The sequence below is a fragment of the Bufo bufo genome, chromosome 6 (assembly GCF_905171765.1).
Source record: "Bufo bufo chromosome 6, aBufBuf1.1, whole genome shotgun sequence".
NCBI classification, from domain to species: domain Eukaryota; kingdom Metazoa; phylum Chordata; class Amphibia; order Anura; family Bufonidae; genus Bufo; species Bufo bufo.
The window spans coordinates 424748986-424761908 of record NC_053394.1 but is presented as its reverse complement, the minus strand read 5'-3'; the positions used below and the strand labels follow the sequence as shown (position 1 = coordinate 424761908).

The window sequence follows — 12923 nt, the reverse complement described above, 5'->3', positions numbered from 1 at the left end:
GAGAAGGCCATGGTACCTTCTCAAACAGATGATCAGCGGAGGTCCCAGGTGTCGGACCCCCTCTGACGAGATACTGATGACCTATCATGAGGATAGGTCATCAGCATAAAAATCTCGGAAAACCCCATTAAGGGTTTTATACACATGAATTTACCTATGGTACAAAAAACTGATTTAAAAAAACACCAGGATAGTGTTTTTTTCCATTTTTTTCTTTTTACACAGTGTGCCTTACCAATTATCACTAGCATTATCTTCATGGCTTTTTCCACCTATGTAGCAGGTGCCTGGAAAAAGAAAGTTGCATTTTTAAAAATAAGCCAGAAAACAAAAAAAGCCACCTAATGAACAAAAACCCCACTAGCAAAAGCTTGTGTGTTCTGCGTTTCATAGACCTCCATCTGGAGCTGGAGTTTTTACAGCACAAAACACTGCAAAAAGCATAAAAGTACAGAAAAACACCAGTTTTATGACATTTTGACTTTTAATTGAATAAAAAGTTTGAATAGTGGGCAACGCACCAGTCCTATCTTGCTGATCTCCATTCTTGATGGAGAAGAGACTGCCCACTGAAGTGACAGGAAGATACAGAAAGACTTGATATGACAAATATCTATAGTGGAAAACCCCAAAAAAGTTTGCAAGAAATGATAAGGTCCACATATTTTGTATGAACACTTTTCTCCCTTTCAGATCCAATTCAGAGATTTATCTCTAGAGCCAGTGGAAGATGTGTTTCTCAGCGAGCTTAAAATCGACCTGCAAGATTGTACGTTTACAAAATGTAAGTAGGTCGCACTAATGTATATGATATTCCCTTTTATATAAATTTTCATAGAGCTGGAAAATAAGATACATTAAAATGTAAGGCTACTTTCACATCTGCATTGTGTTGTCCGGTTTTAGGATCCGGCAGAGGATCTCAAAACTAGAGGAAAGTTTTGTCCCCATTCATTGTCATTTCCATTCCGGTTTGTTGCGATCCCATGCCGGACACAAAATTGCTTAAAGCAGCGTTTTTGTGTGCGGCATGGAAAACTGAAGAAGCCAGGACACCCACTCATATGGAGAATGAAGAGGACATAGCGCTGGTTTAGCATTGCATCCCCTTCAAAGTTTACTTCATTAGAGCTGCACCGTTGTTCGTTGCACGGCAGGAGGGTGGCCAGGTGTACTGCTGTGCAGGGAAAAGAAGTGAATGGGCTGCAGCTCTGAAACGGCACTGCGAGCCCTTCAATGCAATATGGTTGTGTTTAGCAAACTCAGGACAGTGTGAATAAAGCCTCAACTGTATGTCCAAATGGATACATAAAATAACACCTTACCTTTCTGTGCATTTTGCTAATAAAGTTCGTTTTGTTCAGTAAACACAATAACCAGAAAGAAGACGGTGGTGGATTCTCGAGGTGCAGGGATCCAGGTGCATTATCAAAAGGTACCCAAAAATAAGGCCCTTTATATAATCTTTACATTATGTCTGTAAATGGCAGAAATATTAATTGAAATATTTTGATGATTCAGGTTTTAGCCAGCAATAGAGAGAAAGAAGGATGCCTGGTGCTAAAAACATCTGGGGCAATTATTAAAACAATACCAAGCAACGAGACAGATGGTGAGAACTGTTTATTCTGTGACCAGTAGGGGGCGTATGCAGACATGTACGTATCTCATCATGCACACTCTATTTTATAGATTTTGTGTGTCTGAATGTCTACATTGATGAAACAGGGAAATCATCATCATCCGGGCGGTCTGCATTGGTGAGTTCAATTCTGGCACAGATATCTGTGACATCAGCAGCCTGTGCCCATCGCTGCTCTGCTACTTCTATTAGAACCATTATTCACTGAACTACTACTACTCCTTTTTTACCATCACTCCTTGCTTCCCTTGCTCTGTGCGTTGCTGGAGCTGCTTCTAATTGCTAATCAGCTTCTGCTATAAAAGGCTGACTTCTCATTCCTTGCCTAAGCTTAGGTTCCTAGTTTACTAGTTTAACCAGTGAAGGTGTGCTATTTTGTCTGTCTGCCCATGTACTGAACTTCTGCCTGTTAACTGACTCTGATACTCTGCTGCATGCCCTGACCTTAGCCTGACTACTGTACAGACCCTTTGCAGCCTGACCTGACCACGGAATTTCACAAACTCTGCCTGGCGTGACCTCTGTCTGTTTACAGACTACGAGTATTGCCTGAGCCCTTGCTGCTTCGCACCAGTGTTTCTGACACCCATGTGTCTGCTGCCAACTAACCTGGGATTATTCCAAGATGTAGCGGCATGGTCAGTCCCCTGCAGATAAGACCAGATCCCTGTATAGGGGTTAAAGGGTGAAAAGCAGGATAACGCCCTTAGGACTAGACCAAAGTCACATTGATTAGTTGGTACAGTGGGTCCACACCCACTGCCTATTACAGTACTGTTGATGTCATGCAGCAAATCTAATGAAGTAATGGTGTTGTTGATTGCAGTGTCAACTTAATGGATTGAAGGCATCGAGTATCCAAATGAGAAGCCTGGATCTCAGGACACTGAGTCTACAATTGGACAAAGACAGTCGAAGGGTATACAATAATGTGTCTAGGTAGGTATCCCTGTAAGAAAATCTATGGCCTGTCTCCATTATCTTCCATAAACCAGGACTCTAATATACTGCCCACATTGGACAATAATGTAGATCGGCTCACCTCCATGCAGAGACGGTGCTCGGGATTAGGGCTAGCAACCATACACAGGTACAGGGAAAAAACGTAGGTCGATCGGACACTCAATAAAAACAGGGTACTTTATTTGCTAAGAACATATATTAAAAGCACTCCAGCTGGGGGGGCGTGTCCGGACGCCGACGGTGATGGCTGCTTGAAGGAGCTGCTCCCGCCTGCACCGCAACTTTCTGGCCAGAGACACATCTCTCTTGGATCCTATGGGGAAGAAAGTGGCTCCGAAAAAGACCCCTAACCCTCCCCGATCCCCCTCACCTACTAGGAACCTTGAGCAGTGCTGGGATTGCACTCCGGGTCCGGCACTTCCACCTCGCAGCACCAAGGCACAGAGGACCTCCCGCCGGATTCCCGCGCCCTGACCAGGAAGAAGGACACAGCGCTACTTACCCCTGCTGGATTTCTTCCAGGAACCGGGCCGCTGTCCACAGTGTCCGCACGTGGATCCTCTGACCTGCGGCTCTCACCGGCTGCCCCGGACTTTCGGCCTGCTGCTGCTGGAAGGAGGGATCCCGCCATGATGGCTCCTGGATCCGCTTCTCAGGGGGCGACTGCAACTAAAGGTACTGTGGCCACTAGGGGACGGGATATTATCCCAGGGGACCCTGCATCCAGCCTTCCTGGGACCCCCCACATGAGCCCTGGCGAAATAAGCAGCCCCCAGCCCCTCCATTGGTGGACCAGGGGGACAGCAGCTCTCCTCTCCCTTCTGACATCTGGGCCAGATCCCCAAGCCCTCCATCACTTGCCGTTATGGACCCCTCACCCCTGCCTGAACCTCCACAGCCCTGGGCGAGCTATATTAGCCGCTTTCCTACAAAAGAGGACTTTTGGGTTCTTATTTCTGAAGTCACGGACGCCTGCAGAGCTGAAATTGCGGCAGTTCGCACCGATATTAAACATGTGGTGGACCAGGTTGACTCCCTAGAAAATGCCCATGACGATACCAGGCAATATATTTCCACGCTTCATGAATCCATTTCTGCCCAAACGGCTGTGCTCAGGGGCATGGGACGGCATTTAGAGGACTTGGATAACCGAGGGCGCCGGAACAATATCCGAGTACGGGGTCTTCCGGAGGCTACCGGTGACGAAGATCTCTTTGCTACGCTGGAAGCCATCTTTAACATGATCCTGGGGCAACCATCCTCGCATAAGATCAAGTTGGACAGAGCTCATAGAGCACTCAAGCCTAAGGGATCTGCTGCGCGTCCTAGGGACGTAATTTGTTGTGTCCACGATTTTGCCCTTAAAGAATCCATCATGGCTAAGGCGAGATCTCTACGCAACTTTGACTTTGATGGCGCTCCAGTTCAATTGTTTCCTGACCTATCCTGGTTCACACTCCAGAAAAGGAGACATCTCCAGCCTCTCCTTCACATTACTCAGGGACCGCCAGATCGCCTACCGCTGGGTATTCCCTTTTACCCTGACCGTCCGTCATCAAGGAAGAACAGAGACTCTCCGTTCCTTTTCGGATCTTCGCCCTTTCTGCGAATCACTTGGAATTCCTATCCCTGACATGTCGGATTGGGAGTTTGAGTCTCCAGCACTTCCACTTACATTTGGTCTCCTGTAACCAGGAAAAGAAGACCTGGTCCAAGTGCGTCCTCTTCCCCGCGGTCTCCTCCGTTATCAGGACATCGCCCATCTGCTTGATCACCAACGGCTGAGGAGACTTGGTTGTCCAGAACTTGCCCTTAACCCCTTTCACCCTCAGGATTGATGGTCACTGAAGGGTCCCCATATCGATCACTTATTTCCTCTGTTAAGCCAGTCATTGTTTTCTTGTTGCTACATCATGGTGCAGGCTCTCTGAAGGCTCCACCTAGTTGTAACCTGTTTTAGTTTCTCTCAGATAATTGTAGTTGGCACCCTGGTCAGCCTTAACCTGTTGGTCTCCGACACGTACATCCCCGAAGGGGCTTCTTATTTGCCCCTAGCAGGGATTACATCACTGGGAAAAGCTGTTTATTGCTGTTTGTCTGTCTTTGTGTTGTCCCGTCCTGTCTCTTCCCCCTCCCCCTTGTGTTCTCTCTCCTGCTGTAGGTGCCTGAACTTCCTTGCCTGTGGAGATAGTGTACCTCAGCTCTGCCTTTGATCCGTTGTCCGACTGGTGCGAACCTGCTGACATATACGGACCTCTTTGGTGAGCTGTACCCTACATACATTGTGTATCATCTCATACTCACACGATGTGGTGCATAACCTTTAATGTCAAGGGGCTTAACTCCAACGCCAAGAGGAAACTCTTGCTTTTGGAATTGAAATCCCTTAAAGCGGACATTGTGTTCTTACAGGAAACACACTTTGATGGCAGCTCCTCCTTCCGTTTTGCCTCTCACCTTTATCCTACCGCTTATTCGAATACTCATAGCCGTCAGAGGGCCGGTGTTGCCATCTTGGTGTCTGCACAGTGTCCCCTCAGGATTGAATCTTCAATATTAGATCCACAGGGCCGTTACATTATTCTCCGTGGCCGTTTGGCGGATAGACCTATCACCTTATGTAACATTTATGCACCAAACACGTCCCAGATTTGCTTTCTCGGCGGAATCTTCCGCAAGGTGTTTGGTGAGGGAGCGGACTCCTCAGAGCCCCTAGTCCTCCTGGGTGGAGATTTTAATGCAGTGTTCTCTGAATCGACCAATACACTCGACACAGCAGCGCTTAGCCAGAGATTTTCGTAAACTAGTGCGGAAATACTCCCTGTATGACCTCTGGCGTCTCACTTATCCCACTGATAGGTCCTTTTCCTTTTACTCTGCCCCACATGGTTCACACACCCGTATTAATTACCTCTTTGGTACCATTTCGACCCTCAGACTATTGGAGGGAGCGGACGTGGGCCGAATCACCTAGTCAGACCATGCTCCTGTACTAGTTGACATTAGTAGTGAGTCGGGCCATGTACGCCATTGCCACTGGAGACTTAATGACTCCCTCCTGAAACAACCTACCATTAGGGAGGAACTCCCTGAACGTCTGAAAACATATTTTGACCTAAATGAGGGATCAGTAGGGAATGTCCGTCCTTTGTGGGAAGCGCATAAAGCGGTCATGAGGAGTCATTGTATTGCAATAAGCTCAAAATTAAAGAAGGACTCGACTGCCTTAGTCAAGACCCTTACGTCCCGCCTTCAAACACTAGAAGACAAGATGGCTGCTTATCCCTCACGCTGCACATTGAGACGAATTGTAGATACTAGGACCCAATTGAAGAGTCTAGCTTTAGGTCGTGTCAGCAAGTTATTACTTTACACACGACAGCGCTATTATGCTTGGGGGAACAAACCCCACACTTTGCTGGCCAGACAACTTAGGAACCACAGCTCCCAAACGGGGCCGAGTGCTATTAGGGGATCGGACGGAACAATCCACTATGACCCCCGAGTGATAGCGGAGCGGTTCTCAGCCTATTACTCTTCCCTGTATAACTTACCCTCCAACCTTCCCACAGATGAGGGACTGAGAGATAGTACACTCCGGTCTTATTTGGCATCCTGTCGCCTTCCTACCCTATCGACTTCCTACCTTGTCGCCCTTAATAGTCCGATCACGCCTGAGGAGATTGGGGAGGTGGTGGAACACCCATAAAACTGAGGCCCTCCCTCTTAATCTTTCTCAGACGGCCCTGAGCTCTCTCAAGGTTAACTTTCCTTTCCATTGGAAGACGGATTCACTGCGATATTTGGGGGTTGACCTCACTCCCCGATATGGTGAGCTTTACAAAGCTAATTTCCCACGTATACAGTCAAGTCCATAAATATTGGGACATCGACACAATTCTAACATTTTTGGTTCTATACACCACCACAATGGATTTGAAATGAAACGAACAAGATGTGCTTTAACTGCAGACTGTCAGCTTTAATTTGAGGATATTTACATCCAAATCAGGTGAACGGTGTAGGAACAGTTTGCATATGTGCCTCCCACTTGTTAAGGGACCAAAAGTAATGGGACATAATAATAATCATACATCAAACTTTCACTTTTTAATACTTGGTTGCAAATCCTTTGCAGTCAATTACAGCCTGAAGTCTGGAACGCATAGACATCACCAGACGCTGGGTTTCATCCCTGGTGATGCTCTGCCAGGCCTCTACTGCAACTGTCTTCAGTTCCTGCTTGTTCTTGGGGCATTTTCCCATCAGTTTTGTCTTCAGCAAGTGAAATGCATGCTCAATCGGATTCAGGTCAGGTGATTGACTTGGCCAATGCATAATATTCCACTTCTTTCCCTTAAAAAACTCTTTGGTTGCTTTTGCAGTATGCTTTGGGTCATTGTCCATCTGCACTGTGAAGCGCCGTCCAATGAGTTCTAAAGCATTTGGCTGAATATGAGCAGATAATATTGCCCGAAACACTTCAGAATTCATCCTGCTGCTTTTGTCAGCAGTCACATCATCAATAAATACAAAAGAACCAGTTCCATTGGCAGCCATACATGCCCACGCCATGACACTACCACCACCATGCTTCACTGATGAGGTGGTATGCTTAGGATCATGAGCAGTTCCTTTCCTTCTCCATACTCTTCTCTTCCCATCACTCTGGTACAAGTTGATCTTGGTCTCATCTGTCCATAGGATGTTGTTCCAGAACTGCGAAGGCTTTTTTAGATGTCATTTGGCAAACTGTAATCTGGCCTTCCTGTTTTTGAGGCTCACTAATGGTTTACAGCTTGTGGTGAACCCTCTGTATTCACTCTGGTGAAGTCTTCGCTTGATTGTTGACTTTGACACACATACACCTACCTCCTGGAGAGTGTTCTTGATCTGACCAACTGTTGTGAAAGGTGTTTTCTTCACCAGAGAAAGAATTCTTCGGTCATCCACCACAGTTGTTTTCCGTGGTCTTCCGTTTTTTTTGGTGTTGCTGAGCTCACCGGTGCGTTCCTTCTTTTTAAGAAGGTTCCAAACAGTTGTTTTGGCCAGGCCTAATATTTTTGCTATCTCTCCGATGGGTTTGTTTTGTTTTTTCAGCCTAATGATGGCTTGCTTCACTGATAGTGACAGCTCTATGGATCTCATCTTGAGAGTTGACAGCAACAGATTCCAAATGCAAATAGCACACTTGAAATGAACTCTGGACCTTTTATCTGCTCATTGTAATTGGGATAATAATCGAATAACACACACCTGGCCATGGAACAGCTGAGAAGCCAATTGTCCCATTACTTTTGGCCCCTTAACAAGTGGGAGGCACATATGCAAACTGTTGTAATTCCTACACCGTTCACCTGATTTGGATGCAAATACCCTCAAATTAAAGCTGACAGTCTGCAGTTAAAACACATCTTGTTTGTTTCATTTCAAATCCATTGTAGTGGTATATAGAGCCAAAAATGTTAGCATTGTGTCGATGTCCCAATATTTATGAACCTGACTGTATATGCCGAGATTAGGGGTCTTCTAGATAGGTGGCACCCTCTCCCACTCTCTCTCATGGGGCGTATTGCTGCGACTAAAATGACGATCTTGCCCAAGCTTCTGTACCTTTTTGAGACCTTACCGATTAAAGTCCCCCTTAAAGACCTGAGATCCACTCAATCCCACCTCCTTAGATTCATATGGGCGGGAAGGCGGCACAGAATCCCGAGGTCGGTTCTCCTATCTAGTAGGCACCAGGGTGGTCTAGGGGTTCCGGATCTGTCTAAATATTACTGGGCGGCCCAGCTACGCTCTGTCACAGCCTGGGCTGTGGTCACAGCCATGCTATGGTCCGGACCTGACAGGACTCAGCCAGCCAAGGATCTCCTAGGGCCCATGGCTTGTACCAGACGCATCTGGCAGCAGTTCAGTAGCAAATTCCCTCTGGAGTCCATTTACTCCGCCATGACCTCCTTCTTATATCACCCCACGCTCCCTGCTAGTCTTATCACGTCCACAACGAGACCATGGTTTCAGCGGGGGGTGTTTCGGTTCGCTGATATTGTGGACCCCTTCACTAGGGTCCTTATGCCGTTTACTACCCTGCAGGCCAAATATGATCTCCCCCCCTCCTCCAACTTCTTTTATATCCAGATTAGGCACTTTGCCCAGTCCATCTTTTCAGGGGGTCACAGTTTCCCTCCCGACTCCCTTTGAACGCCTTTGCAGGGAAGGGGTACATGCGAAAGGTTTAATTTCTGAGATTTACTCCATATTGCTGACTCCCTTCCCTGATCGGGTCCAAAGGCATTCCTACATGGTGCAGTGGGAGGAATATCTGGGGAGGGCCTTGCCGGACTCACTCTGGCACCTTATATGGAGAAGGGCAGCGAAATCATCTATGTCGGTACTTCATCAGGAGAACCAATATAAAATCTTAATGTACTGGTATCACACTCCTGACCTCCTCCATAGAATTAATCCAGTAGTCCCAGGTGATTGTTGGAGATGTGGCTTACATCGGAGTACATTGCCTCACATTTTTTGGGACTGTCCCAAGATATGCCCCTACTGGACTGAAGTAGGCGCCCTCCTGAGTGATGTCTTTGGAATTGAAATCCGACCGGAACCTGTGTCCTTCCTCCTCAATGTGGTCCCCATACAAGTTAAAAAAACATGCACTAAAGCTGCTGCTACTGATACTAACAGCAGCTCGTTGTCTTGTCACCCGAGCCTTGAAAAGCCCCGAACCACCACGGGTCTCTGATTTGTATGCCAGGGTGATGGAGGTCCGAACAATGGAGTACTCCACTGCTATGTTTCAGGACAAAATGGCACTCTTCAATGCCATATGGGACAATTACTGGGCCACTAGACAACCTTGACAATCTCGTGTGAAAGGAATGTTCCCTCCCCCCCCCCCCTTTTTTATGTCTGTCTGTCATTTGTCTTGTCTGTTGGGTTGGGTATTATTGGCTGAGAAGCTTTGGGCCTTCGGGTCCTTAAGGCTCTCCCGCTTCTACCTGATGTCTCTTTGTTTAGGATACATTGCACAGTAGTCCTTCTTCGGACTGGTTACAGATAGACACAGTCTCAGTTAGTTCATGTTAATGCTTTATTTTTGTTCGGTCTTCCATTCTTCATCACTGACTATTATCAAGGGTTACATAAGCCCATCCAATATGTATGTGATGTATTTTGTGTATTATCCTTACTTTGTACTTCTGTGCATTATTCTACTGTAAAAGTGTATTTACATTTCTGTTTTACACCATAATAAATAAATATACAATTATAAAAAAATAAAATAAAAAAAAGCACTTCAGCCTACATGCCCTTACTCATAGCATAAGTATAAAATGATAAAAGATATACACTCACCTAAAGAATTATTAGGAACACCTGTTCTATTTCTCATTAATGCAATTATCTAGTCAACCAATCACATGGCAGTTGCTTCAATGCATTTAGGGGGGTGGTCCTGGTCAAGACAATCTCCTGAACTCCAAACTGAATGTCAGAATGGGAAAGAAAGGTGATTTAAGCAATTTTGAGCGTGGCATGGTTGTTGGTGCCAGACGGGCCGGTCTGAGTATTTCACAATCTGCTCAGTTACTGGGATTTTCACGCACAACCATTTCTAGGGTTTACAAAGAATGGTGTGAAAAGGGAAAAACATCCAGTATGCGGCAGTCCTGTGGGCAAAAATGCCTTGTGGATGCTAGAGGTCAGAGGAGAATGGGCCGACTGATTCAAGCTGATAGAAGAGCAACGTTGACTGAAATAACCACTCGTTACAACCGAGGTATGCAGCAAAGCATTTGTGAAGCCACAACACGCACAACCTTGAGGCGGATGGGCTACAACAGCAGAACACCCCACCGGGTACCACTCATCTCCACTACAAATAGGAAAAAGAGGCTACAATTTGCACGAGCTCACCAAAATTGGACTGTTGAAGACTGGAAAAATGTTGCCTGGTCTGATGAGTCTCGATTTCTGTTGAGACATTCAAATGGTAGAGTCCGAATTTGGTGTAAACAGAATGAGAACATGTATCCATCCTCTGATGGCTACTTCCAGCAGGATAATGCACCATGTCACAAAGCTCGAATCATTTCAAATTGGTTTCTTGAACATGACAATGAGTTCACTGTACTAAAATGGCCCCCACAGTCACCAGATCTCAACCCAATAGAGCATCTTTGGGATGTGGTGGAACGGGAGCTTCGTGCCCTGGATGTGCATTCCTCAAATCTCCATCAACTGCAAGATGCTATCCTATCAATATGGGCCAACATTTCTAAAGAATGCTATCAGCACCTTGTTGAATCAATGCCACGTAGAATTAGGGCAGTTCTGAAGGCAAAAGGGGGTCCAACACCGTATTAGTATGGTGTTCCTAATAATTCTTTAGGTGAGTGTATACACCAACATTAAATATCCTCTCCTACATTATGTATGTTCTCCCCTCCTCGCCACATATCACCATTATTATTGTTATTAGTTTCACGTTTATGCTGATATATATTCAGTGTTTGCTATTACAGCTTTATTTGGTCATTTATGCCCATCTTGCTCCAATCCACTTCATATTTACTCTGCCTCCTTTTCCCATGCTGCCTGTTAGTATATATATCTTTTATCATTGTATACTTGTTATGCTATGAATAAAGGCATCTTAGCTGGAGTGTTTTTAATATTTTTTCATATGTTCTGAGCAAATAAAATACTGTGTTTTTTATTGAGTGTCGGATCGACCTACGTTTTTTTCCCTTGTACTATAATACTGCCCTTATCTACACAAAGATATAATACTACGTCCTATGTACAAGAATATAACTACTATAATACTGCCTCCTATATACAGGAATATAACTACTATAATACTGCCTCCTACGTACAAGAATATAACTACTATAATACTGCTCCTATGTACAAGAATATAACTACTATAATACTGCCTTCTATGTAAAAGAATATAACTACTATAATACTGCCTCCTATGTACAAGAATATAACTACTATAATACTGCCTCCTATGTACAAGAATATAACTACTATAATACTGCTCCTATGTACAAGAATATAACTACTATAATACTGCCTCCTATGTACAAGAACATAAATACTATAATATTGCTCCTATGTACAAGAATATAACTACTATAATACTGCCTCCTATGTACAAGAATATAACTACTATAATACTGCTCCTATGTACAAGAATATATCTACTATAATACTGCTCCTATGTACAAGAATATAACTACTATAATACTGATAAATTCTATACACATTATAACAGAAATCTGTTGTGTAATACATGAAGCTAATAGCCTTTTAACATGTAATTCCTTCCTTCAGCTTTGAGGTCTCCCCCTGCCAGGAGCCTGGGTACAGCCTACAGAGACTGCGGACATCACGTGCTCATGGGGACGGTAAAGAAGACTGCGGTCTGAGCAGATACATGACCAAATCGCTCCTGCTTCCCATCAACACGTTTGCAGGAATCATTCAGTGACTGCTTGGACTCCTGGTCCTGTATGAACTGCCCCACTGCGCATATATAGCAACCGACACACTACTGCTTTGTGGAGCGGTGGTTTTAAGATTGCAGCTGTGGCAAATCTATACTGTACACTGGAAAGAAACTCACATTAACAATCCATATACCTACTGTAAGTCCGGCACCTTGGGAAGGAGGCAGAAGTGAAGACCCGTGTGTTGCTTATACCGCCTGGACATAGAACTGAATCTTTTTTTTTTTTTTTTTTTGGGATGATCAGGATGAATTCTGCTGTTTATAAGGGAGAAGACAAATATATGTATTTATTGAAATTGCTTCCACAAATAAACTTGTTACAAGGGCTGATGAGTGGGGGCTACGGGGTCTTTCATCCTGAAAACTATGTCATGGCGCCACCTAGTGTCTCAGTCTCAAACAGGCTACTGCTACATATACAGTAAATTACTATGCAGTGTAACGTCATTATATATCTCTGGAGGTTAAAGGGATTGTCTCACTGCACGAAATAGCATTTATCATGTAGAGAAAAGTTAATACAAGACACTTACTAATGTATTCTTGTAAATTCTTTTATTTTGAAAAGTTTTAAGATTACAAACATGAGAGTAACGTCACTCTCAGTAAACATAAAAACGCATATATATATAAATAATGCAAATCACATAATTCTGAATGTATTCTTATTATACATATTGCCTCCTTTGCTGGCTTCATTCATTTTCCATTACATAACACACTGCTCGTTTCCATGGTTACGACCACCCTACAATCCATTAGTGGTGGTCGTAGTTACACACTATA

General features: G+C 44.7%; 1 protein-coding gene across 4 annotated transcripts in view; it reads left to right on the top strand.

Annotated features, from left to right (window-relative positions):
* The window catches only part of PIK3R6 (phosphoinositide-3-kinase regulatory subunit 6), a 68192-nt gene extending 55734 nt beyond the window's left edge, over window positions 1-12458 (top strand). For all 4 annotated transcript variants that reach the window (XM_040437494.1, XM_040437496.1, XM_040437497.1 and 1 more), the window contains 6 exons: window positions 694-784; window positions 1365-1435; window positions 1522-1612; window positions 1693-1760; window positions 2469-2581; window positions 11960-12458. In XM_040437494.1, the coding sequence (XP_040293428.1) occupies window positions 694-784; window positions 1365-1435; window positions 1522-1612; window positions 1693-1760; window positions 2469-2581; window positions 11960-12116 (591 nt within the window). In that variant the 3' untranslated portion in view covers window positions 12117-12458. The remainder of the gene's footprint in view (window positions 1-693; window positions 785-1364; window positions 1436-1521; window positions 1613-1692; window positions 1761-2468; window positions 2582-11959) is intronic.
* Window positions 12459-12923: the final 465 nt, after the last annotated feature.